The following is a 26,277-nucleotide window of genomic DNA, read 5'->3' on the forward strand; positions in this document are numbered from 1 at the left end:
TAGCTTAACCAATTAATCGTTGTAATCATTTACATAAGTCATAAGTCGCCCACGATACACAGTGCCAAAACGCCTTCTATATATAATTTCAACGCACACACCGCAAACATTATTGCCAGCATTTAAAAGAGATGAGCAGCAATCAAAATAGAAAGTTGCCTACAGAACTAAGAAATGACCCAAGGGAAACACTAAAACAAACAAGTCAATCGCAAAAAGTCCAAAAAGCACACACACATACACACAAATATAAAATATACTTAGATCATTGCGCGCTCAGCTGAAAACTTGCTGGTGTTTATTGAGCCTACGCTTTCGGGTATGCGCCTCCCTACAGCAGCCGCCCTTCTCCCTCCCTACAACTGCCGCCCTTCTGCCTTACACATTGCCAAATGTCAAGCAGACGCTGAGGCGTTGGGTGGGCGTCCACACTACAGCAAATCACACTCGTCATATTCGGTAACGCTCGTGGCTGATAGCGTTTTGTGATTGGCTGAAATGCAGAATCCTGTTGCTCGGTCGGACCTTATCGTTGTTAGCCGAGTATAAAATGACAACGCGCAGCACAGCGGTCCCATTCAAATTTTGGCGCTTGCATACTTTAGCAGCACATAGTGACCGCGGTGGCACACAAAGTCAGAAAGAATATTCAAGTTTCAATACACAGTTACGTGAGACAACAAGTGGTGTTAGTCAAGAAAATATATCGACCGACACGTAAGAGTACGCGTAATTGAGCAATAAATAGCGGTAATAAGCGCAAGCAATAAATTATAACAGTTCATAAATTATAACAGTTCATTGCAAAAGAAATCAAGTCAAATTCGTATTGAGTTCAAAAAGCACTGTAACCGCAGTAGAGTTTGGCTTAGCTCAGAAATATTAATCAAAAATATCGTGTGGTGATCGCTCATAAAGATTGCGCTGCACGCTTAAAATATTCAATAATTAAAGACTTAAGCAAATCCATACAAAATCGGTAAGTAAAATTTGGAATTTTATATTTTTGAAGTTTTGATATACATACATACATATGTATCAAATCAATCAAATCAGTCTTTTCATATTTTGTTTCAAATTATTTTGAATGGTCATCTTAAATTTTTCCAACTTGTGGTGAGCTTATCAGGAGGAAAATTAATTAATATTGCTTAAATAATCTATTTTTCTGAAATCCAACTTGCAAAAACTGAATATCGCGGGAAAGTACATGTTTTTTCAGATTTTATTATCCTAAATCTTATTTGATATAAGTTCGGTAATGGAGAGTAGGAAAAGCTTATTCAATTTTGGCGACGCCCAAATGTATGCTTCACCTATTTCTTACTCCTATAAATTACATTTAGTCAAATTATTTTTACCTTCAAAATAATGATCTAAAACTCAAAATCTCTACACTCTTAAGTTAATTTAATAACCATATAAGGCCATAACTATGACTTATAATTATTAGTAACTTTTTAGAGATTATTTCTCGTTTTAAGAATTTTCAAGAATAGCAATAAATTAACGCTAGAATGATTTGGTACATTCAAAATTCAAAATATCTCAAGTATTTCAAAACTCTAAAGTTTGGTTTTCGTGTAATCAAATATCGCAAATGCAGGTGGCAGACTCGAAATTTTTATCGGACTCTCGCGTATCAGTCAAGATTCGGGTTCCATTGGTCATTGTATTGACAATATATTCTCGTAGAGAAGTTTCAGAGAGAAAGTAAATTAATAACGCTGTAGAATAATTTCTGATTTGGTGACATTCAAAATTTTCTGATATTTTTATGTTACAAAATGAAAATGGAATAAAAGCGATTCACAACCACGCCTACTTCCCAACTTCCCATTTCATTTGATTCTTTCACTTTCCAACATTCAAATCAAGCAGCAATGAATATATCGGAATAAAACTTTGCACTAATAGTTCATCTAAGGTATACCATCTCAACTCTAAGAGTCGGACCATAACTGTTCAAGCTCACAGTTAACAAAAATGGTTAAAATTCGGTCTAGTTAACTAGTTTTAATTAAAATATATAGGAAACCCCCGCATATTACTTTTACTTGCGCGAGTATAAAATGTACAGTTACAGCTACACCCAACTCAGACCTTCTTTACATGTTTGGTATCAAAATGAAGTCCACAAAAATGAGGACATGATCGGCCTAACGATTTACTGCAGTTTTTCAGCAACTTATGTACATACATATAAATACACAAATAATATTGAAGTTTGAATGCGAAAGTAAAAAAAAAAAATATTCTAAGACCACCTCTTTTGACCACCATTGCCAGAAGCAATTTGTGTATACCTTGCCAATAGAAATGTTCGACTTTTGAAGCTAACCAATCGGTCACCAAATTTTTGACTCCTACGTATCTGATTTTGTTTTGCAATATTAAAAATGGCTGTCATTACTTTTGACTCAAAGTATCCTCTTCATCTAATATTGCTGGCAGTTCAGCGTCTTCAAACTTTTTTGGTTGTCTTCCAAGTCCTCTGAAGCAATGAAACCATATCACGCCTGTTGCTTCTGATAGAGCATGATCAGCATATGGCTCGACAAGCATTCGATACGACTGTGCAGCACTTTTTGTACAAAATTTAACATTTTCAACACAATTCAAAAATTTGATGTTGTTTGTTCAATGACTGTAAGATTATTGAATATGTTTGACAGATGTCATGCCAACCAAACAGAAAAAATTAAGACTCGTTTACAACAAATCTTCCCTACCAACACATTTGTATACCGCTATACTTTATTTTTCTATATATAAAGAGTGATCCATTTCGACGTTCCCTACTTTTTAAAAGAAAAAACACAGAAACTTAAAATTTAATGAGGAATGTTTATTATTATTCCGAAGTACATTATTTGGCATTTATTTTTTGAAGATTATCTCTCTCAAATGTTGGTCGCAGCTACTTCTTACATAGTCCATCCCGTGAATTCAATTTTCGATGACTCATTCGAGCATTTCGGCTGCTAACTTGTGAATGACGTGCCTAATGTTTTGCTCCAAGGCCGGAATCGAAATAGGATTGTCCCCACAGGAAAAGGTTTAACGCTGTGATATCACACGATTTTGGTGGCCAATAGACCGGCCCAAAACGTGAAATCATCTGCTCACCGCTAAATCCATTGATTAATGCGATGTGTGAAAGTGGTTCCATCTTGTTGAAACCAAATGTCGCCGAGATCACGAGCTTTAATTCTAGGCATCAAATAGTCGGTTATCATGGCGCGACAAGATCTCGACGCAAAATGCGCCAAGTCGTTGCTGCGAACGGCACCGAATCGACTCTTGACGGTCTTCGTATACACTCTCGGCTACGGCGGCTATATTTTCTTCACTACGTGCTGGACGTAGTCTATTCGATCGAATATTATCCAATGCATGATCTGTCAAAAAAAGCGACTGAAAAAAGTACCTCTACTTGGATCAGCCGATACAATATACATATGTATGAGTTTTAAAAAAATCGTTAAAAAATATTTATAAAACGAATACTACTTGCGTGGCTTTTTATAGCAATTATATAAAAATTTGCATCTGCATTGATGGATTAAATGCATATACTATTCATTCTGAGTAAATTCAAGGCAAAGACAACTGGGTCATAGACGCAGAGACACGGCTCTCCAACATATTTATATTTATACACATAGTATATAATTTGTCTTATTTTAAGCCGTTTATTCATAAATTATATTCATATTTTCATATGAATTTCTATTAACAGGTATAAAGATGCCTTTTTTGATCCCATGTCAACTCAAAATGGGACCCATGAGTGTATAAAATGTACACATAAAACTGTTTATTTCACAACTTGCGCACTTTTTTTGCTTTGCACCTATTGAAATATATAATAAATACACTTAATTGCTCTAAGCGCAAAGCTCTAAATGCTAAAACGGTAAAACGCTAAACGTCATATGCGATTCCGCTCCCTAATGCAACGCAATCTCACTTTTTTCACAAGCACAGGATGTTGGCGTGTAACTTTTTCTTTGTGCGCGGCATGAATGGCTGAGAAATAGCAAAATAGGATATTCAAAGTACACAAATGAATAGAAAGCGTTGGCAGAGTAACTGTGTCTAGGACAGGAAGTCAAATGTTGAGCGACGTTCACTTTCTGCTGATTCCATTAGATATTTTTTTTTTTTGTGTTTTGGTTATTTTTTGCGCGATTCATTTTTTTGTTCCGCGTAAGGCTGAATGAGCCTACGGTCATGGAAGCCGAGCACTTAAACTTTGCAGACTGCTCTAATATTAATTCCATAATTAATTGCACTCAAATACACATCCTTATTTGCATACTACATACAAATATGCTTAGATGCTTGTTATAATCATTTAAATGAAGCGTATCGCGTAGAACATCGCGTCCAACATATCCGGTGCGTTTGCGCTTATTGTCTTAAGTAGAAATCAAATTGTGGGACTTACACAAAAAGAATTTTTGATAAATTTTGGTAATCGATATTGAAGTCAAGTTGCATCTGTGTACATGTCCTGGGGCATTTGTAAAGAGAAATGAGTAAATAATTTAAATTGAATTATACCATAAACAAATCTACGTGAAGTAGAGCTAATCTCAATATGACGTTCCAATAATTATGAAAGATTTGAAAAACATTAGGAAAATATGTCTATCTTGATTGTCTTTGTGAAAATTTAAGAATTTATAACCCTTAGTAAGTCTTAGTAAGTATTTTAAAGGGTCCCGGTGGTCTAGAACGTTCAAATTAAGGGTGTTTTCTGGATATTTTTTTAAGGTTTAAAAAAAGAGCAATCGATTTAAAATTTTTACAGTTTATTTGTACACTTATGAAAAGTATAAAAATATTTTTTTGTTAAATAAAAAAAAATTTTAACAATATTAAAAATGGCGTCCAAAAAAAGCTATCTTAAAAAATGACTCCCGGTGCCGTTGTTGATTTTGACTCTTCAGAACATCTGAAACATAAAAACCGAATAAATTACTAATCAGTAGGAGTGCAGCTATCGCAGGAACTACAACCAAAAAAAAAATTGAAAATTAAAAAAATTTCGCGCTTTTGAAGTTCAGATTCTGAAAGCAGCTATTTTTGGACCAGTTTTAGATCGAAAAAAAATCGAAGTTCTTAAAATTAAAATTTGATCGTAGTTCCAGCGATAGATATTGATCTTATAAACACTATATTAAAATTTGAAGTGATTCGGATGGATAGTTTTTTTTCATCAACGGCACGCCGAAAAAAGTAGTTTTGAGATAAATGACATACAAAGCATCTATTCATTGAGCCCCTCGACCGCGCGCTACCTGCTAAAACGGCTGTAGAAGCTAAAATAATGTGAATATCCTTCCAAAAATTTTACAGTATATTCTTAAAGGATTATACTTTCGAACTATCAAACAAAAAAAATCGATTTTTTGAAAATTCTAGACCACCGGGACCCCTTAATCACACTTTTTATAGCATAAAAAATCTATCTTAATTTTGATTGACCGGTTTGTAAGGCAGCTATATGCTATATAGATCCGATTTCGATGATTCCGACAATTGAACAGCTTCTTGGCGACAATAGGACACTTGAAAAATTTCAAATCGATATCTCAAAAACTGAGGGACTAATTCTATTAATTATACATTATACACGAAAGGGTATCCCATATTTTTTCGGGTAACCTTGTTCAGGGTATAAAAATTTTTGGAAATACCATATCATGAATAGGGAAACGAACATACTTATTTATTATATAATTGGTATGTTTGGTAGTAAAAAGTGTAAAAATTGTTATTAAACAAGTTGAAGGCCACCAATGAACTGCTAGCCCACCCAATGATCAATCCAACCTGCTGAATGACAGTTAAAGGATACCACTAAGAGATGGTGCACCCGATTTGTCAATCGATGACCATGAAGATTTCGAATTGCAATTGTCCGTCTGAAGAACAACAAAGCGGTGGGAGCCGATGGACTGCCGGACGAGCTATTCAGACACGGCGACGAAGAACTGATAAAGAGCATGCATAAGCTTTTTTGTAGAATATGTTCGGACGAAAGAATGCCCGAAGATTGAAATTTAAGTATGCTCTGCCCAAACCACAAAAATTTAGACCCCACAATCTGCGCCAACTACCGTGGGATAAGTCTGCTAAACATCGGATATACGATTCTATCGAGCGTATTGTACGAAATATTAAAGCCCATGATTGGCCCTTTCAGTGTGGCTTTAGGCCTGGATCATGAATCAAAAACTGACCAGATATTCCCCATGCGCCAAATTTTGGAAAAGACCCGTGAAAAGACGATCGACACACATCACTCCTACATCGATTTCAAACCTGCTTTTGACAGCACGAAAAGGAGCTGCTTCTATGCCGCTTTGTATGCCCTAAACACCCGCGCCGTTAGTTTCTCCGCAATGGATAAGAAAGCGAAGAAAATGGGTCTGGTAGTGAACGAGGGCAAGACGAAATATCTCCTCTCATCGAATAAATAGTCGTCATACTCATGACTCGGCTCGCATGTCACTGATGACAGTCATAATTTCGAAATCGTAGATATTTGCGTCTATCTTGGAACCAGTATTAACACCAACAACAACATCAGCCTCGAAATCCAACGCAGAATAACTCTTGCAAAGAGGTGCTACATTCAACTTAGGCAATTGAGAAGTAAAAGCCTCTCTCGTCGAACAAAGATCAAACTCCACAAATCATTAATCATCCCCGTCGTGTTACATGGTGCAGAGGCATGGACGATTACAACATCTGATGAGTCGACGTTGCAAGTTTTCGAGAGAAAGATTCTGCGAAAGATTTATGGCCCTTTGCGCATTGGCTACGCCGAATAACGCATACGATTGAACGATGAACTGTACGAATTATACGACGCATTGACATATGTACAATATTTCAACGAAATAAGAGACAGTGGCTACGCTTGCTAGCTCATTTCGTCCGTATGGCTGAAAACACTACAGCTCTTAAAGTATTCGACGAAGTACCCGCCTTGAGAAGCAAAGGTGGAGGAAGACCTCTACACCGTTGGCTGGCTGACGGGCGGCCCTTGGTATCTCGGAATGGAAAAAGAAGAAACGACTGGCGCGCTGTTATTAACTCGGCTATAACCGCATTAGAGAGATAAGCGAAACTCTCAATCTAGTTCCAGATTGTCTTATAATACATTAAAACATTTTTTGCAAAAGGCACGTGGAGAAAAGGTCAAACAGAATACTTATAATAGAACTAGAAAAAAACCCATTGTTCTGATACTTTATTAACCAAGTTTTACCCACTTTAATTTTCTTTTTGAGTTTGTTTATTTTTCTTTCTCATTTGCTCTCGAAATTCTAATATTTGCCTTTGAAGCTAAAGCTTATTCTCGCCCACGCGTATTAAAAAAACTCGCAGATGTGACCGGAGGACATCAGGAGAAGCCTTTAATAAATGCTTATTTATTTGTGAAATGTAATGGATAACCAAATTCGTAATCACTTCAAGCAATTCAAACACTTTAGCATAATTGCATCAAGCGGGCTAAAGTAGCTGCTCTTTTAACTCGCTATTAATTATTCAAAACCTAGTCAATAGAAAGAATCGCAGAGGCTGCGCTTGTAATAGCAGTTGGAAATAGGAAAATGATGTATCACAAATGCCAAAAGGAATATTTATTTAGCGTAATTATTTGCCAAAAGCCACAACAAGAAGCGATTTACAATTATTCTGCCAAACGGTATAAATTTTGTAATGGCATTATTAATAATTTAATATTACATACATATATAAGTGGGGATATAAAATCGTGTAGTACTTTTTTGTAAATACTCGTGTATACGTATGCATGTTCTGCACACTTGTATTGTTGTTTATGCGAAAAATCACCCAGCTAATCCTTATTCTCGCACTTATCGCCGATGCCGTGCGATTGGGTCAAATTGTCACAACATTTCGTAGCGCCGTGTTTTTTTTTTTCTAAGCAAAGGCGCTCGGCTCACAGCGTGCCTCTCCTCACCTTGTGCAGCGCTGCGATTGCCTCTGCACGCTTAATCGGATTAGACACTTCGTTCGTTTTGTCGCTTCAATCTATCTATCTGTTTACAACACTCCAGATGCACAATTTTGTTTCTTTTTTGAAATGATTTGTTTGATTTTATTTTTATTTTTGTTAAATTTGATAATAATAATTTTCCCATTCGTTATCGCTGGTGGCGTTCAGGTCGGAATAGTACTATAATTATCAAACTGTTCATATATTACTTATTTAGTTCCTATATTTTGTATAGAACGTTTACACTATTTAATTTTATTTATTTTGAACAAAAACATTTGCATATGTATATACATTTGTACGCAGGTACTGATTTGTTTAGTACAATTTACTTAGTAACAGCGCGGGTGGGTGCAAAAACACTTACTCACGGCAGATATGCACTTAATTTTTATGCATATGTCCCGACTTTTGTTTACACTAATTTTCGAGGGTAATTGCTAATTTAGATTTTAAAACTCGAAATTTCCTATTTCTAAATTAATAGCTGTGGAAAATGTGCTATTAAAAATAACGGGTTCTCAATAATAGCGCTATAAACGTTTTTTTAATTAAAACAAACTCGATTTGGAATATCAAAGAAATTTTTTATTCCTGTGAAAGTACATTCGATAACCACCACGGGCACGCTTGCTGAAATCCAGACGCTGAATCCAATTTTTAACGGTTTTCAAGCATAAATCGGCCGATACTGCTGCAATTTCACGTTCGATATACGAACGAAGTTCATCAATCGTCACTGACTTGTTGGCATTGACCATAGACTTGTCATAACTCCACAGGAAATAGTCTAACGGCGTCAAATCGCACTACCGAGGCGGCCATTTCGTGAGAAAACACGTCCACCAAACTTGGTTTTCTATAAAACGATTGTGATATTCGCTGTGTGGTCCGTCCTGTTGGAACCACATATTGTCCAAGCCCATATCATCCAATTCGGGTCAAAAATATTCGGTTATCATAGAGCGGTAGCAATTCCCATACACAGTAACGTGCCGGTCTTGATAATCACGTAAGAAGTACGGTCCATTGACGTCGCCGGCCCATAAACCGCACCAAACCGTAATTTTTTCGGGATGCAATGCTGACGTACTTGTACGTTTGGAGTGTTGCCTGACCAATAAATTTGCTTATTGTTCGTCAGTACAGCCAAAAATGAGCCTCATCGCTGCTTAGCCCAATTCACGAACATCCGACGATTCTGCTGGTCAAGCGGCTTCAGTGCTTTTGTCAATTTGATCTTGTAATTTGCCACTACGACGGCACAAAGATGCCCAACGCTTGATAACGACGTGTGAGAGACTGATTTAGGTCTTCCTCTATTTATGCGCTGGCGGCAGTAATATTCGCGACATTACGTGCACTTCTTTGTCTCAATAGCACAGGGACATTTTATACTGTACTGTGGACTAGACGCTCAATTGTTGATCTCACAGGCCGATTCGTCAAATGAAAAAACTTTCCTTAGATGTGCTTGATTCCCGCCGCTTAGTTTGTATGACAGTTATACTCTACAGTGGTCCGATATCGGCGGTTCCGACAAATGAGCAGCAGAGTATGCTAGACACTGTATCTTAAAAATGAATTACTAAAATACGAACACTAAAACTGGAAATAAGTACCTCGAAGGAGAAAAACATTTTTGTGGTATACGTGACGTATGAGTAATATTTTGTTATGTGTAAATATTTCTAAAAATATACTATTTGTTTTCGGTTGATATCAGTCTATAAATCATAAGAGAAATCAATCTGAAAAATACTTCACACATTGGAACACAAAACAATTTTCAACAAGAAGATAAGCGCCTATATGATATTATCTACTAGAGACCTATAGTACTTCCCGCAGTAGTGGATATAATATATGAATGTGCATATGTATATGGACAGGAATATATACATTTATATATCGATTTTTGATAGCTTTGATAGCTCATAAATATATCTATTTAATATCATTGGCCACTTGAGGTAATCCCGAAACGTCATATTAACAACCTGATTTGACAGCATAAACCATTATATTGCCTTGATTGTGCCACTGCAGTGGCGTAAGTGATATTTTATCGCAAGTCATTGTCATACATATAGTACATATGTATAAGTAAGTATTTATGTTAGCGATTATACATAATAATGTGAGTAATTAAATATTCACACATACATATATTTCACATATGGTAAAGGAAAAATCTACCCAAAACTAGTATGAAGAGGTATATAAACAGATGCAGACTTTGCATACCACAAAGTCTATGGCTGCCACCGCACACTTACTAACACTTGCATATGTATATACATATATATTTCTCTCAATATTAATGGTTCACCTAGTTGACAAGCTGTAGAACAGTTGGTTTATCAGTGGCGCAAAAATTTAATAACAAGTCTGCAGTGCTTAAAATAGCATGTCAAGTGGTTATTTATGGATTATTCCATATTTATATATGCTTATGTTTATTTTTATAAAGTTATTCACAGCGGATAAGTGTTTTTATGACTCTTTAATATGTCTGACTTGAGAATGGTTAGTAGTGAGTACGAAACTATTTTTTTTTTGTCGCAGCAGATAGGCAGACAGTAAACAAGACAAGAATGTGCCTGGACATTGCCGTGGATAGAAACGTGTTTGTTGTTGTTGTCGTTCACGGCTTTGAGATCAATGTATTTTTAACGAATCACCACAATTAGCGCTGCCAACACACATATAAATACTATGTATATTGTAGATATGTATAATACACCTTAATCCATCCCAGAGTCATACAGACGGAAGCACAAACAAATGCGGCGTGCGTGTGACAATTCGTAACAAGGAGTGCAAATCTCTGAGTTTAAAATGTCGTACTTTGTTATTATTATTTAACAATCAATAATATTATGGTTCACATGCACTCGAGCGAGCTAATATATTTTTTACATACATATATGTTTGTATGTATGAACATATATTTTTATATAAAAAATATTTTATTAATATTTTTTTTTTTTTAAATTGGTTATCTACCAATTAAAGTGTTCACGAATATGTATACATAAACATATAAACATATGTATATATGTGTGTATATAAGTGCCAGCTATGTATGAAATTAAGTTAAGCAGCCAATAGGAAGCCAGTTAGAGTAGTATATGCCAGCCCATTGGAGGGAATTCTCGCTATACTTGCCACGTTTTTTCGTTGTAATTGCTCTCATTTCAATTATGCACGCTACACACTGTTAGCTGTGGGGCATTCATTTATGAAAAACTTTAAATTTGACGGATTAATGATTCATGTATAGAAAGAATTTTGCATTTGGGAGTTAGGCACATCTTAAACACTAATAAAAGGGTCGGAGAATTTTTTCTATAAGTAGAGAAAAAACCATTGATTTTCTCTCTTACGAGTTTTTACATGAGTTTGAATGCATACAAATTTTTTATTGACCAATATTCGAAATCAACTTTTGTCCTTAATTAATAAGCCAAATACAAACGCGATCTGTTGAAAAGTTTGTTTACAGCAGCTGCTTAAGTCGGTACACTTCATTAGTATGTTGTTTTTACAATGAATAAATTATAGAACAACGAATTTGTCTCCAATTTTGTATTTCTAATCAAATTTCGTGTGCGAAATCGCTGCGAATGTTGGAAAAGGCTTACGGTGATTCAGTTTTATCAAACACAAGCCTAAGAGTGGTAAAAAGCCTTCAAAGACGGTCAAGTTATCGCTGAAGACATGCCTCGTTCTGGCTCACTTTCGACCTCATCAACTGATGAAAATATGAAAAAAGTGAAGGATACGGTGCTTGAAATTCGACAGACAAGCTTTAGAGAGATGGCAGCAAGCTCGAAATCTCTCGGGAGTTCGTTCGAATGATTTTGGTATATATTTTGGATATGAAACGCGTTTTTGCTCAACTTGTCCCGATTAAGCTGATTTTTTTTTTTCAAACAAAATTACGATTTTGACCGAATTTAAAGCCAAAAGCCATAGATTAACCCACGTATTCACCAGATTTGGCTCCGTGTGACTTTTTCTTGCTCCCTCAACTGAAATTGCCGCTCCGTGGAACCCGTTTTCAGTCGATTGAAGGTATAAAAAAACTCGCTGAAAGAGCTGAAAGCCAAAAAGTGCTTACGATAGCTGTTTCGAGGACTGGAAAATGGTTGGCATAAGTGTATTGTATCTGTTATCGCATTTAAAACTTTACGTGCTGAAGATGACTGGCGTAGCAAATCTAAGTCGGATTGGACAAGGCAATTTTTTCCACTATACTATGAATTAAATGATATTTTTGAGATCACAAAGTATACGAAATTATATGAAATTCTGAACTGTTCTAACACCTTAAGTCGCCTCTCATTGGCAAATAAAATTAAAAAAGTTCACTTTTTATAAAAAAATACACTCTATTAGAAATAAAGATACATATTTTTAAATAATTATTAGATTTATAACACAGTTGTCTACTCACTAAACATGTACATATGTAGTGTACATACAGTGTCCCTCATACCGACGCCACAAATATAACATATATACATATATAGTACATACATTATTTTTCGCTTTAACCTGTGCCATATACACACATACATACATGCACATATATGTATAAATAAGCAATAAAAAAATTTGTAGATTATTCAGGTTAAGCGCCTTCACTTCAATCCATGCTCAGCAATAAATAAGCTGACACTTCGTCGGGAGTTTTTGAAGATGTAAGTCACACAGTTGAACAGTCAAAGCGCTCGATCATAAATTAACGCGTATCGCGAATTTTCAATTTTATACAGCGGTAATGATGATAACAGTGCTAAACTAGTGGTAACTACTGACCAAATAGAACACGAAGTAAAAATTAATAATCGAAAGAAAAAAATAATAATAATAAATAAACAAACTGCTATACCGAAAATATAAAAATAATTTATTATAAAAAAATATGCTTAGAATTTTATTAGTAAAAGCCTAACTGTGATTACTGTGTACCTACTTTACAAAACAACGACTTATTTTCAAACGAAAAATTATAATAAATTATATAATAAATTAACAAAAATAAAAGTATAATATATTTTTTTATAAACAAATTTATATGTATAAACATATATATTAAGTAACTTAGTAGAGCTTAAGGAATATTCAGATTTTGAATTTTGTTTGACACGAGAAGGTCATCAGCTTACATAATCGCACTAAACGTTTCGTAAAATTCTCGAAGGTGAGTGTTTTAAGTAAAACAATAAAAAAACGTTAACATTGGCTGCACCAAAGCTATAACAGCCTTCACTGGTACATTTCTAATAGCATAAAAGTGTTTAAAAGTTATTTTCTTGATTTGGTTTGGTCAGTTTATACAGCAGCTTTATGCTATAGTGATCCGAACTGCACGTTCGGAAATTGCAGCGTTGCCTTGAGCAATAATACGAAATTTCGGGAAGACATCTTGTCAAATGCAAAAATGAACATGGTTTTGATCAATCAGTTGGTATGACAGCTATATGATTGCCTTGGGTAGAAAATGAGGTGTGCACAATTTCAGAACGATTTCTCAAAAACAGAGGGACTATTTTGCTTATATACAAATGGACTGACAAACATGGCTAAATAGGCTCAGCTCATCTCAGTGATCGTTTATACATATAGTACATAAATTTTGACAAAAAGGTACCCGGAAGTTGTAATTTAAATTCCCCGGCTAAATGATATTTTAAAAAACTGTTTTTCACTATTTTGGTAGGACTGTCCCTAATGCTTATGTCGGTACACCTCAGTAATGCGTAGCGATTTTTAAAATGGATAAAAATATCAAAGATAGAATTTGTCTTAAATTTTGTATTCTTAACCAAATATCGTTTGGTGAGTCATGGTTTCGGACGGACCGAAGGTCAATAAGCGTGAGAACATCCGTCGAAAACGGCCGGAATTTTGGAAGAACGATTTATGGATTTTACACGATGATAATGCACCATTGCATCGAGCCACGGTTGTGACCGAATTTAAAGCCAAAGCGCAATGATCGATGATCAACCACCATATTCACCAGATTTGGTTTCGGTTGCTTCTTGTTCCCCAAACTGAAATTGCCGCTCCGTGGAACCCGTTTTCAGTCGAAAAAATATTTACTGTCAAACAGGAGATGAAACAAAATTCGCTGAAGACGCTGAAGGTCATCCCAAAAAGTGCGAAACAATACATATTGATGAATGATTAAATATTTTGCGTTGTATCTATAATTTTTTTTGTCATAGTCTATATATGTATAAGGGGGTTTCCAAAGTATACATGACTTAAAAAAAAAACAGAACAAATGGTTTTTTCGGCAAAATCAATTTATTTTATTCAAAATAGTCTCCTTCTCCTTCAATACAGCTTTTTGCACGGTCCAAAAGCATGTCGAACGAGTGTTTTAGCTCGTTAGCCGGTGTCACAAGGGTCCTTCGAATATTGGATTCTGAGCAATTTTTGATCGTCAGTCAATTTGTGCGAAACAAACCGTGCACACCTTTCGTAAGCCCAAATGTTCGGTCAAAATGCGATAAATCGATGTTTCGGAGATGTTCAATTCCATTTCTTCACTTCCAATCGATGAAATGTCATGAAAGTCTCACCGGGCAATCGATAAGGATAGCAGATTCTAAATCAATATTCGACATATAGATACGCTAGATTCAAAAAGTTCTGTTTACTTTGGAACGGTATCTATCCTGTTCAGGGTATAAGTATATATTAATATTGTTTTAGTACTTCAAAAAATAATATATAATAGATAAAGGGAAAAAATAATAATAATTAGTTTTTTTATTGTTTTTATCTACTTTTTTGGAGTACCAAAACAAAATAATGTTGCCATATTTGCTCATAAACTTGTAATGTACATATATATTCTTAATCTTCTTTGTTTTAAAAAGTCTTCTCAATAATTAATTTGTATTCAGAGATGATGACTGCACCAAAACAAAAAGTTCTTAAAGAAAAAAGTAAATATCCAAAATATGTGCCAAGTATGTGCAAATGATTTAAAAATTCTCAACTTGCGATACTTTTAACCACTGCGAATCTTTTTACGCAAAGAAAGAAACTCACGCCTCGCCTTCTTCCTCTCATAAATTCTGCTTGTACTTTAAACTTTTCTTGCCACACATTAACTTCCGCCAACTCTAATTCAATAACAACCACGCCATGGTCATATTTAACAGTACATATTTTTATACTCGTACATAATTTATCGTCAGCGCAAACAAATACATACATACATAGGTACATAATTCTGCTTAATAACTCTTGTATAAGCCAGATGTTTTGCCTTCCTGCACATAAAATGCTAATGTGATTACGTTGTGTACTGGCAATCATCGTTGTATTTGTTTGTGTGTACATATGTGCTTAATAAAATGTTTTACTCCAATTATAATGCATTGATTGACACATTAAAATCACTTTTGCCACTTATGCCTATTTAACCAATGCAGTTATAATATAGTGCAAATGGAATATCACACATGCACCGACATACACATACATATGTATGTGTGAATATAGCTAATAATCGCTGATAAGAAGACTTGAACATAAATAAGCTTCGTAAACAAAAATAAACGCACGCTCCCCAAGCATGAAATGCAAACGTATGTATGTACGTATATATATATATATTAGGGTATCCGTTATTTCCCAAGCTGACTTTATTTGCTGGGAACCTATCATAAAAAAGATCATACATTCCTTTAAAATTATAGCCACTTGAAATTATGCATCAATTGTACTGTATTCATATTGTACACCATGTCGTATGAGCAACATAGAATGCTACACAAGTGCTCAGTATATTTGATGTATAAGTTGAACCCACTTATTGCTACTGTAGCTTTAAAACAACATACCATATGTGTAATACGCTGATAGTACCGTTATATTTTCATTACTCTCTATCTATCCTCTATTACACATCTCTTAAGTCAAGTAACGAGAGAAAATTTGAAGAAAATATTTTTCCTATTTCATTTACCAAGTATTAAAGTTATTTAAGTTTTTCAGTAAAATCTGTGTTAAATGAGACTTCAGTGGACGTTTGCAAAAATCAAATCAACTTTGGCAATAATGGACACCTTAATATATATGTATAGGTATTCGGGTATGATTTGGCAATAAACACAATGTCAGTTGCATATTTACACATACATATATGCCACTTACATATATTCGCACGATTGCATAAACATAGCGCTTGCTGCTGTGGCTATTAGCCAATTAAATTTTCACTATAATGAAATTAAATAAATTTCAGATAATAAAATTATTAATTAGAGGAATAAGTAAAAGCAAATGTTGTTAATTTTATTAATTTGTATGGAATGTATATGTTAAATGAAATTATATCACTTATTGCTTGAGATATTCCATTTAAAGTCAACGGAAGTAAAAGGAGGAGTTGACATCAGCTGCACTTAGTATCAAATGACTGATATATGAGGCATTCAAATATATATTTCATATATTTGGTATTCTATTCATCTAGCTGGCGATATATACCTTTCAAACTTGGTACATACAAAAATGTACCTGGAAATTGTAAATAAACCACCAGATGTAATACACTTATGCCAACACTTTTCATAAGCACTTTTTGAGATGGTCTTTAGCTCCTTCATAGATTTTGTTTTATGTCTTCGATCGACTAAAAACTATCCACCGAGCAGCAATTTCAGTTTAGGGGACAAGAAAAAATTACATGGGGCCAAGTCTGCTGAATAAAAATTTGCTTTAAATTTGCTCGATACGATGGTGTATTATCGTCGCGTAAAATCCATAAATTCTTTTTTCACAATTCCGCCCATTTTCGACGGATATTCTAACGCAATCGCCTCAATACGGCCAAATAGAACTCCTTAGTGACCGTCTGTCACGCCGGAGCAAATTCATGATGCATCAAATCACGAATATCGAAAAAAACAACGAACGTCCCCTTGACTTTTTAGAAACTTTGGCATGTTTTTTTTTGGTTTCAGTTCGTTTTTGGGTTCGTTTGTTGACTTGTTTGCATGTCAAACTCATAAACTCGTATGGGATCGGAATTCACACGATCAAAAATGTCCAAAGGGACCTGCTTATGGCACTCTTTTTGAAAAAAAATCAGCTTTATGGGGACTAGTAGAGCAAGAACGCGTATCATACCCAAAATATTCACCAAAGTCATTCGAACGAACTCAAGAGAAATGTCGAACTCTTTAATCTCCGCATTAGCATTTAAATTATCTCTCGTATATTAAACTAAACGATAACACACCTGTACTCCAATTCTTGAACTGATCCCTATGGGCGTTTATTAAATTATCAACAATTCGAAATTTTTGGAACATGCTTATGGTATAATTACCAAGGCCGACAGGCATGCACGTAAATAACCCTTTAACTATTATTTTAAGGAATTGGATTAAACATTTCACTTCGTGATAGGAAAAACTTTGCAAAAAAACATGCAAACAAATACTACACCACAAGCCAGAATGTAACTAAAATTGCGTTTAACTAAAGAAAATTGCAAAATTCTCCTTTTAATCTTTAACCTTTTAATGGGTTATTGGACTAATATGACCGAAGCATTCGCCTTTTATTCCTTGAATTTTAATTAAACTAAAGTCGCATAAATATATTTAGGCAATATTACTGTTATTTGAGAGTGATGAGAAAATTACTTCAGATAATAATCAATATTAAAGAAAGGTACCTATAACAACAACAAAAACATTTAACAAAATTGTTCATATTGACAATGTTCCATCATTCCACTCACGTCTTGGAGCTTAAGAAGTTTATGCAAACTTTGTTGTGCTATGCCATTTTTGATTGCTTCGATTAACCTTTTGGCATCGGCTATTATAGTGTGTACATATATGTATCGATATATGTAACTGTTCTATTATTTAGTGCGTTAATCTCAAGACACAAATAAAGGTTGAAGCCACTGTTTGTTGGCAAAGCTGAATTTGTTGTAATTCATTTGTTTTTATTTATTTTATTTTTTTTTTTTACAGAGCTTCTCCTTTCAAGCTTAATGGTCGATTTAATGACCTGCGACCTGCAACCTAAATGTTTTATTTGGAATTGCTAATAGGTTTTACGTGCAATTTTTATAATTTTTCTGCTTGTAGCAATTCGTATGTTTGATGACGCATTTCCGCATTTCATTAGATAATTAAAGTAGAATTTGATTGAGAGCAAACGTGTTTGCTATTGGAGATTTGTTAAAGGGCGCAACTAGAAAGATATTTAAAAAAGTAGACTTTTGCATATTTGTATGGATTATACCTTTAAAAATATATACTAAAACTTTAAATCGATGTCTTAAATAGCTTTTGAGTTACAACCTTCTATCGTGTAGTCGCGCTGTCCAATCAGCTCGAACAGTTTATCTTTAAACGCTATTTTTCAAAATTTCATTTTTCAGATTTGCTTTAATGATTAGTCGGTGACAAATTATTGGACCACTAACAGTGTTCGGTATATAATTATAAACACAATGACTCCTTAATTTTTTTATCCGATCAATAATACAATTTTTTTAAGCCGCCATTTGTCAATTTTGGTTTTTTTCGACCGCAGGTCATTGTACGAGCCAAACTTTCTGGTAGAAAATACTTTTTAGGCTTCAGCTACTCTGTCATACTCCATCCATCCATATCGGTATGGATTTTTGGCAATTTAATTTTTAGTTAAAAGTAACATGAAGTGAGATCAAATCCTCGAACCATTTACTAACAAATGTAGCTACTAAAGTAAGCAGCACGAATGTGAGAAAATAATTGTAATTAGTCTAATTATACTTAAAATATTATTATATTTTTAAATTATAACTAATTTAATTTAACTTTCTTTTTTTTCTTTTAGTGACGATGACTTCTTCAGTATCCTTCCTGTTGTTGATGATCTGTGCGATCGTGCTGGCGGCACAGCAAGGCCAAGCAAAGAGTAAGTCATAAAACTCGTAATTTAATGAGTTTATATGTCAAAATATTATAACTATAAGAATAAGTGTCTTACACAACGGTTTCTCATAAACCCTTTAACATACACACCAGCGCCTTTAAATGTACAGCTTAAACAGTTCGGCTGTGGTTTACATTAATTTGACACCTTCGCCGCCGCCTCAAATAAACACTATGTTTTGTGTGCACAAATAAATAAAATTAAATTCGTGTTTTGCAGACACTTAAATGAGAGCATTGTAACACAATTAGCTAAATTAATAGATAAAGCTACAGGTTGAAAGTCGAAATTTATACACTTTCTGCCAGCCGTCCACCTTGAGACGGCGTTCATAGCCTGCAAGATGGCAATTTCTGCGATAATCGAGCAACAGCATTGTTTATACTTACTTCTTCACATTGTGTTTGTGAATGCGAAAAGTGAGGGAGGGAAGAGTTGAAGCAATGCAACAACACGGGCGAGCAGGTGAACACGAGCTGTTCCTGCTGGAAGTGAATGTTGACTGTTTCTATGTATTTAAATACGTTGGAGTATAAGTGCAGTGATTTGGCAGCAAAACAAAACTATTAAATACAAACATACATATGTACATACATATACACAAGTGTACAATTGAAAACATATAGACAGTAAAATATTACAGGAAATTGTATACAGCACGCATACATTCATATTTATACTTGTATAATGCAAGTGAAGCAACATTTTTGAAGTGAGCAAAACAAATTTCTTATCTTCGGAAATTCATTCGACACTTTAAAGAGCTCGAATAAGAAGCAGAAGAGTTCGAAGCGCTTGAATTGCGTGCCTAGGAACAGCGGTGCGCGTGTGCATATAAATAAGTTTATATGAGGATGGTAGGAACAGAACAGAAGGATGATAGGTGCAGTGATCAGCTGTTAATTAGGAACATACTTTCACCAAATTTGCAACTAAGTTCTTTGAAGTTTAGTTTTTCTCAAGAGACTAATTATTGAATCTAATTTGGCTCAGGGGATCGCAGTAGCAAGGAACATCTGTGTCTTAAAAATCTGTAAAAATGGCGTTTGGCCTCGCCCCTTAATAAATTTAATGTATATATCTTTCAAACCAATAAAGCTACATATATCACTCAAATTAACCCAAACAAATTTTTTAACCCTTATAACGATATCATCAGGATAACCCTCGGTACTAAAGCTACTAAAATTGCAATAAATCAGTAACTTAATGCATCAAAGACATTAAATTTTACAATAGGGATGGTATAAGAAGGCTTTATAGGAGCCTTATACCGCCCACATTTCGGTGAAAACCCATATCTCGGGACCTACTCGACCGATATCAACCAAATGCGGTACATGACATTTGTACATATGTTACAGTGCAAAAATGGACTTCAAATTCGCGTACTAACACAATTTGAAATTCCATCTGATTGTTATCACATTTCAGTATACAAAAAAAGAACCAATAAATTTGCTTAAAAAATGCCTTTGAAGTCATCTTATGACCAAAACTGTTCTAACTCTTTGGTACTGAATATGCGGACCCCAGTAGCTATAGTTGACTTTTGTCAAAAAATTCGATATAACAGTTTGGAGCTTGATCCTCTGATTGACGTTTTGCTCCAGAAGGAATTTCCCCGGATTTGATTCTTGCACATTGCAAGAGTATAAAATGTTCGGTTATACCCGAAGTAAGCCTTTTAGGGTTGTCCTAATGAATCCACCTTTCATTGCCAGTCACAATCTGCCGGAAAAACGACTTCGTTTTTAGCGTTCAAATAGCATTTCCAACATTTGAAATCGTACTTCAACGTCTCTTGCTTTCAATTAATATTGCCCTCAATTTCCTTGCTTTAGAATGTATCCAGCCGCTTTGTGAAATGGCTGCTTTAGTGACTGCCAAATGCTAGCTCTTTTTTATTTGGCAACAAACTTCATGGAGTAGTACTGCCAGTTTATCACCTTCAAACTGTTTTGGCCACCCAAACCTTTCTTCCTCTTCGAAGCCAATAGAGTTCCAAGCCAAAATAATCACCATTAAATCGTGGAAATCATCTTCCACCAATATATTCAAGTAATAAAGCAGAACTCTCCGCAAAAACACTTTTTCAGGTGCAAAGTTATAGATTCTTGGGTAAAAAAAAAAATTATTTTTGCTTCAAATGAATGTCATATAACCAAAAAGGCGCACAAAAACATTAGCTTTCGAACGGATGTTCGGAATATTGAAAGAATGGCATAATAAATAATAAAAAAAGAAATAAATAGAATAATAAATAAAATAAAAAAAAAATTACTTAAATAAAATTAATTTAATTAATTATTCAAGAAAAAATAAGATTTTAGTTCTCGTAATAAATAACAAAATAATAATAAATGGCTCTATTACAATGTCGAGCACTGTTTATCAAACCCTAGCTTTAAAGTTGCGACTTCCAGTAAAATACAGTTGAATACACATTTCTACATGCAACAACAATTGGTGTAAAGGAAATTGTTGACACCTGCAAATAGCAGCGTTGCACCGCGCCATTATATAATACTCACAACAGCACATCGCATTGTTTATCGCGTGGAAAATGTCGATATCCGTTTTATGTCGGAACGGAAAAGTTATGTTTATATGCTATATGTGAAGACGAAACCAACACATTGCCATATTTGAGCTCACCCGCCAACTTTAAGCACCCTTTTAGTACAAATGCAGTCACTTCAATATTGTTTGAAATTTTCAATTTTGCGCTTTATGCCTCCAAACAAGTTCAACGAACCAGCAAAAGTCGAAATTTGTATTTTCTTATACATTTTTAGCTTTCAAATATTATCTTCAATTGACTTGGTCTCACTAATGCTTTGCCTCTGCTAATCATTGCACACACATACATATGTACATATGCATGTAATTGGCTTGTGAAGATTTCAATTAAACTTATTATGTAAATTGTTTGTTTTAAAAATATAAATATAAACTGTATGCAAGAAAATATTTATTTTCGGTCTATTTAATATGGCCTTTGGGCAGCGCGGCCTGCTGTGAGATAAGCTCAAGCAATTTTTTTATTTATATTTGAACACTCAGAGTACGAGTGAATGTACACAACTACTGGTGCATATATATACAACATATATGTATACATATGAATATGTATTATAAATCAAAATTAAGTGATCGCAACATTAGCGTCACCCTCACCTCAATTGCATACGTAGTATATTTGTTCATATGTATGCATGTTCCATATGCGGCAAAATATTATGATAACAGTTTTAAGAATATGAAAAAACAGTGCACACATATGCTTATTCACATTTAAAGCATACTTATAGAAATTCCTTGGAAACCCCCCACAAAGGAACGGTTGGAAACAAAGTTTCTTTACACAAATTTACAAATGCATAATACATATGTATGTATGTATATGTGTATGAAATAAATCAAAGACAAATAGCTGCTTGATTTCGATTATTACATGCCACAACTAATTCCAATTTTGTCAAATATGCTTGACTCTAAGCAGTGCCCTTTTATATCCCTTTGGGAGTACTTCGTGCAATATCGTGATTGTTAAGGTAAATTAGCATTTTGATCTTCAAAAATTGCAAGATAGAGATAAGTACATAAAAAATAGACATACATAAATATATATGTACATATGTATATACACACATATGTAAAAATATAAGCATATAAGAACCATAAGACATGTTCAAAGGGATGCTCTTTTGCTGCTAACAGGTATTCTGAGTATAAAATTATTATGATTTGCGTTCACATGTAGCATTTAGACCATGAAGAAAGGGACCACACGCAAGCTCACTTTACTGGCTTTTCTTGTTATAGCCTCAACAATGTGTATTAAGTTTGCCCCGATGTTCTTACACCCAAGAGGTAACAACAAAGACACTTAAAAGTATGTGTATATTACAGTTTTTATACTCTTGCAACATGTTGCCACGGAGTATAATAGTTTTGTTCACCTAACGGTTGTTTGTATCACCTAAAAATAATCTAGGGTAATATCTATCTATAAATGACCAGGATGATGAGACGCATTGAAATCCGAGTGACTGTCTGTCCGCCCGTCTGTCTGTGCAAGCAATAACTTAAGTAAAAATTGCGATATCGTAAGGAAACTTGGTACACATAGCCCTTGGCAAAGTAGTAAGGGCGACATCGTAGGTAGGCATAATCAGACTACTGCCACGCCCACAAAGTGCCATTAGTAATGTAATCATAATTCTGGAATTCGGTACTGGATATCACAGAATCAAGAGACACACTTGGGCTAAAACTCTCGAAAAACTGGGTATGGCCACGTACATGTACATATCTTCTAAGCCACTCATGTTACAATATCCAAATTTGCTCAGAACGAATTCCCTAGGTTCCCCATCCAACAATGTAAAAATGAATGTAATAGGGTGTTAAGGCCCTCCACTCTACATATAAAGGTTTCGTTAAAAACTACTAAGAGAGCGGCAAATCAATAAATAAATCGGCCATAGACAATAAATTTTACACCTAGGTTGGCAAAAGAGGACCGAATTGGACAATAGGCGTGGCACCACCGATATTTCGGTGAAAACTTATATTTCAGGACTACAACCACGCCTACTTCCCACTTAGCACAATTTTAAACTGCATCTGATTCTTTTAACTTTCCAGTATGCAAATCAAGCACAAGCATTTCACTAGCTCCCATATAACAAATAGAAAGAACCACCACATATAACCACATAGATCGGCAAAAATCGGGTGAAAACTTGCCCTGGATACACATAACTTAAAAGCCTTTGCACCTGAAGGTTTGGTTAAATTAGAGGCATACATCGCGACCTTTTGTCTTTGCCTTCCTACCTCCTCACACCACTTCATTAAGACTTTTCTATGCTCGCTTTTTAAACTTTAAAACAACGTGCAATAACTAAAAATGGCAATTTAACCCGAAAGCTGTCCAGAAATAATTGCTCACACGCCTAGCATAAATGATTTATACACATACACATATAAATACATACATGCGTCTAAGTTTGTAGGCCAAACTCTATATGAATTAATTACAAATATACAAATCTCTATTGCCTTACAGAGGGCTGCAACGCATATGGACAAGCTTGTTACGGTGGACACGGAAAACGTTCGCTGGGCTCCTTAACGGATGAAATGCTGGCAAATAGTGCATACAGAAACGAAAGAGACGAATTGCATCCCAACGAATTGCTGCAAGCAATGCCTAATGAAGCGACAGGACTATTACCGGAGAGAGAAATTGACACATACCCCAGATATCGACTCATCAAGTTTATGAGGTCATTGGTGAGTTTGGCAAATGATTGACATTGCTGCTTACATATTTCGATACTACACAAGCAAATACTAACCAACTTTTTCACTTTCACCATATTTAGCTGGGTGGACATCTGAAGCGACCTGTTGAGCGGGCCAATGAAATCGACTACCCCATCTCAGCCGAGGCGTTTAGCCGGGACAACAGCAACAACTTCAATTAAGATGTGAGACACCACGCAACAACACCGACAAACCATCCAGACTTTTAACTTCATCAACATCAGTTGCGAACGGGCAAAGTAGACGGATCTTCAAGTGTGCAGAAAAACTGAAATTCCAATATTGCTGTATAAAATTACAAAAAACAAAAAAAAACAAATGCATTTGGCTTATGTATAAGAGCATGAAATCCATATTTTCCTTAAATATTTGTATATACATATTTTGGTAGATTATCTAGTGGAAATTGAAACACACACACATACACGCATAAAATTGTATAACCACTCCGCTTCAACACAGATAATATGTACATACAATAAATATATAAGCAGAAATTAGTAAATATGGGAAAAAATCAATGAATTCATTATACTACTTATTTTCGCATTATGGCAGAATCTGACTGAAATTTTAAGGGCTGGAAAATTTCAGTTGATTGCATAACTCACACACACAAAGGCAAACACACATACACACATTTATATATGAGAAACGCACACAACTGCATTGTACATTAGTTGCTATGGAGAGAATTCAAATGCTTTCTTTAACTATTCCGAAGTGAAATCACATTATGTATGTAACTAAGGAAATTAGACTATACTTTAGAATAGTGGATCTAAACACTTAGCCAAACTCTATGTTCCAAAACAAAGATAATGAAAAGCAAAGACTATAGGATACCTTTATTTACCAAATATGAGTATGTATGTAAATGTTAATAAATTATTATAAAGCTTAAATTGAGTGTCCAAGCTTTTATTTGATGTGCTGTGAAGACGACATTTTAAAATAAAGCCGCAAAGTTCATATTAGACGAAGAAGCTGAGATCTCTTGTTTGTGAGATAAAATAATAAGGAATCGAAACATATAATTAGAAAAATTTACCAAAATTTTGTAATAAAATCCCCATAACGCCGGCTTAGTGCAGTTTTAAAATGGTCAAAATCGCCCCTTTTACCCATCCTTTGAGTTTACTTGAGATTACTCAGTGCTTATAGACGAGTGCAGAAGCATTTGTAATTGGGAAAAAGTGAAAGAAATTCATAGTAAATTGAAAACCATTCAGGGGTTGCATATGTTCACGGGTTTCAAAAAAATTTCGAATTTTTTATTGCCTTATTAAATCTACAACACCACTAAAATATTGTCTTAAATTTTCAAGTTAATCAGAGTAATAGTTTCGGAAATACAACCTTGAGAACTTGTACGCTAGAGGCTAGCTAGGCTAAGTGGGTCGTCTTTAAACACGTTTTTCCCGAAACTGTGTTTATGAAGTCGGTTGGCAAGATTTCTCGAGAACTACTCAACCAATCTTCATGAAATTTTACACAGACCTTTAAAAACAGTTTTTAAAGACTGGAACGAAAGATTTTTTTCGATTGCAAAGTTTAAAAAAGGACATATATCGAGATTTTCACTAAAATTTTCATTTTTTGTATAAATTTCTGCCAAAAATCCAATTTTCAGTTTTTTTTTGTCTTTCGTCCAAGTTCTAAGTTAAGGTTTTAACTAAAACACGTATTTTTCACTTTAGAAGATCCTGTAAGGAGTTATCCTGCGCACGCGGGCGCAACTTTTTATTATATGAGAAAAAATTGTTGAAAAAAGTCTGTTTTCTACCCGAATAAACCCATGTAACCCCTTGAAACGGTTACCTGAATTTTTGGCAAAACTACGAGTTCCACAGAAAAAAGTTATATGACAAAGTAGTAGTTTATTACCTATTGCACAAACACATTTTTCCCATAACCTC

The 26,277-nt window shown here is 34.6% G+C and overlaps 1 protein-coding gene across 6 annotated transcripts; it reads left to right on the forward strand.

Moving 5' to 3' along the window:
• Positions 1–588: 588 nt before the first annotated feature.
• LOC126758232 (neuropeptide CCHamide-2) lies at positions 589–25,263 on the forward strand. 6 transcript variants are annotated; one of them, XM_050472384.1, is made up of 4 exons: positions 589–979; positions 18,923–19,003; positions 24,099–24,325; positions 24,418–25,263. In XM_050472384.1, the coding sequence occupies exons 2-4, from the start codon at positions 18,928–18,930 to the stop codon at positions 24,517–24,519; spliced, it is 405 nt and encodes a 134-aa protein (XP_050328341.1). In that variant the 5' UTR covers positions 589–979; positions 18,923–18,927; the 3' UTR covers positions 24,520–25,263. The 6 variants fall into 6 exon arrangements, with proteins under 6 accessions (XP_050328341.1, XP_050328369.1, XP_050328321.1 ...); XM_050472412.1 differs by lacking the exon at positions 589–979 and adding an exon at positions 12,703–12,753; XM_050472364.1 differs by lacking the exon at positions 589–979 and adding an exon at positions 12,716–12,886.
• The last annotated feature ends 1,014 nt before the right edge of the window (positions 25,264–26,277 follow it).

The sequence above is a fragment of the Bactrocera neohumeralis genome, chromosome 2 (assembly GCF_024586455.1).
Source record: "Bactrocera neohumeralis isolate Rockhampton chromosome 2, APGP_CSIRO_Bneo_wtdbg2-racon-allhic-juicebox.fasta_v2, whole genome shotgun sequence".
Taxonomy (NCBI): Eukaryota; Metazoa; Arthropoda; class Insecta; order Diptera; family Tephritidae; genus Bactrocera; species Bactrocera neohumeralis.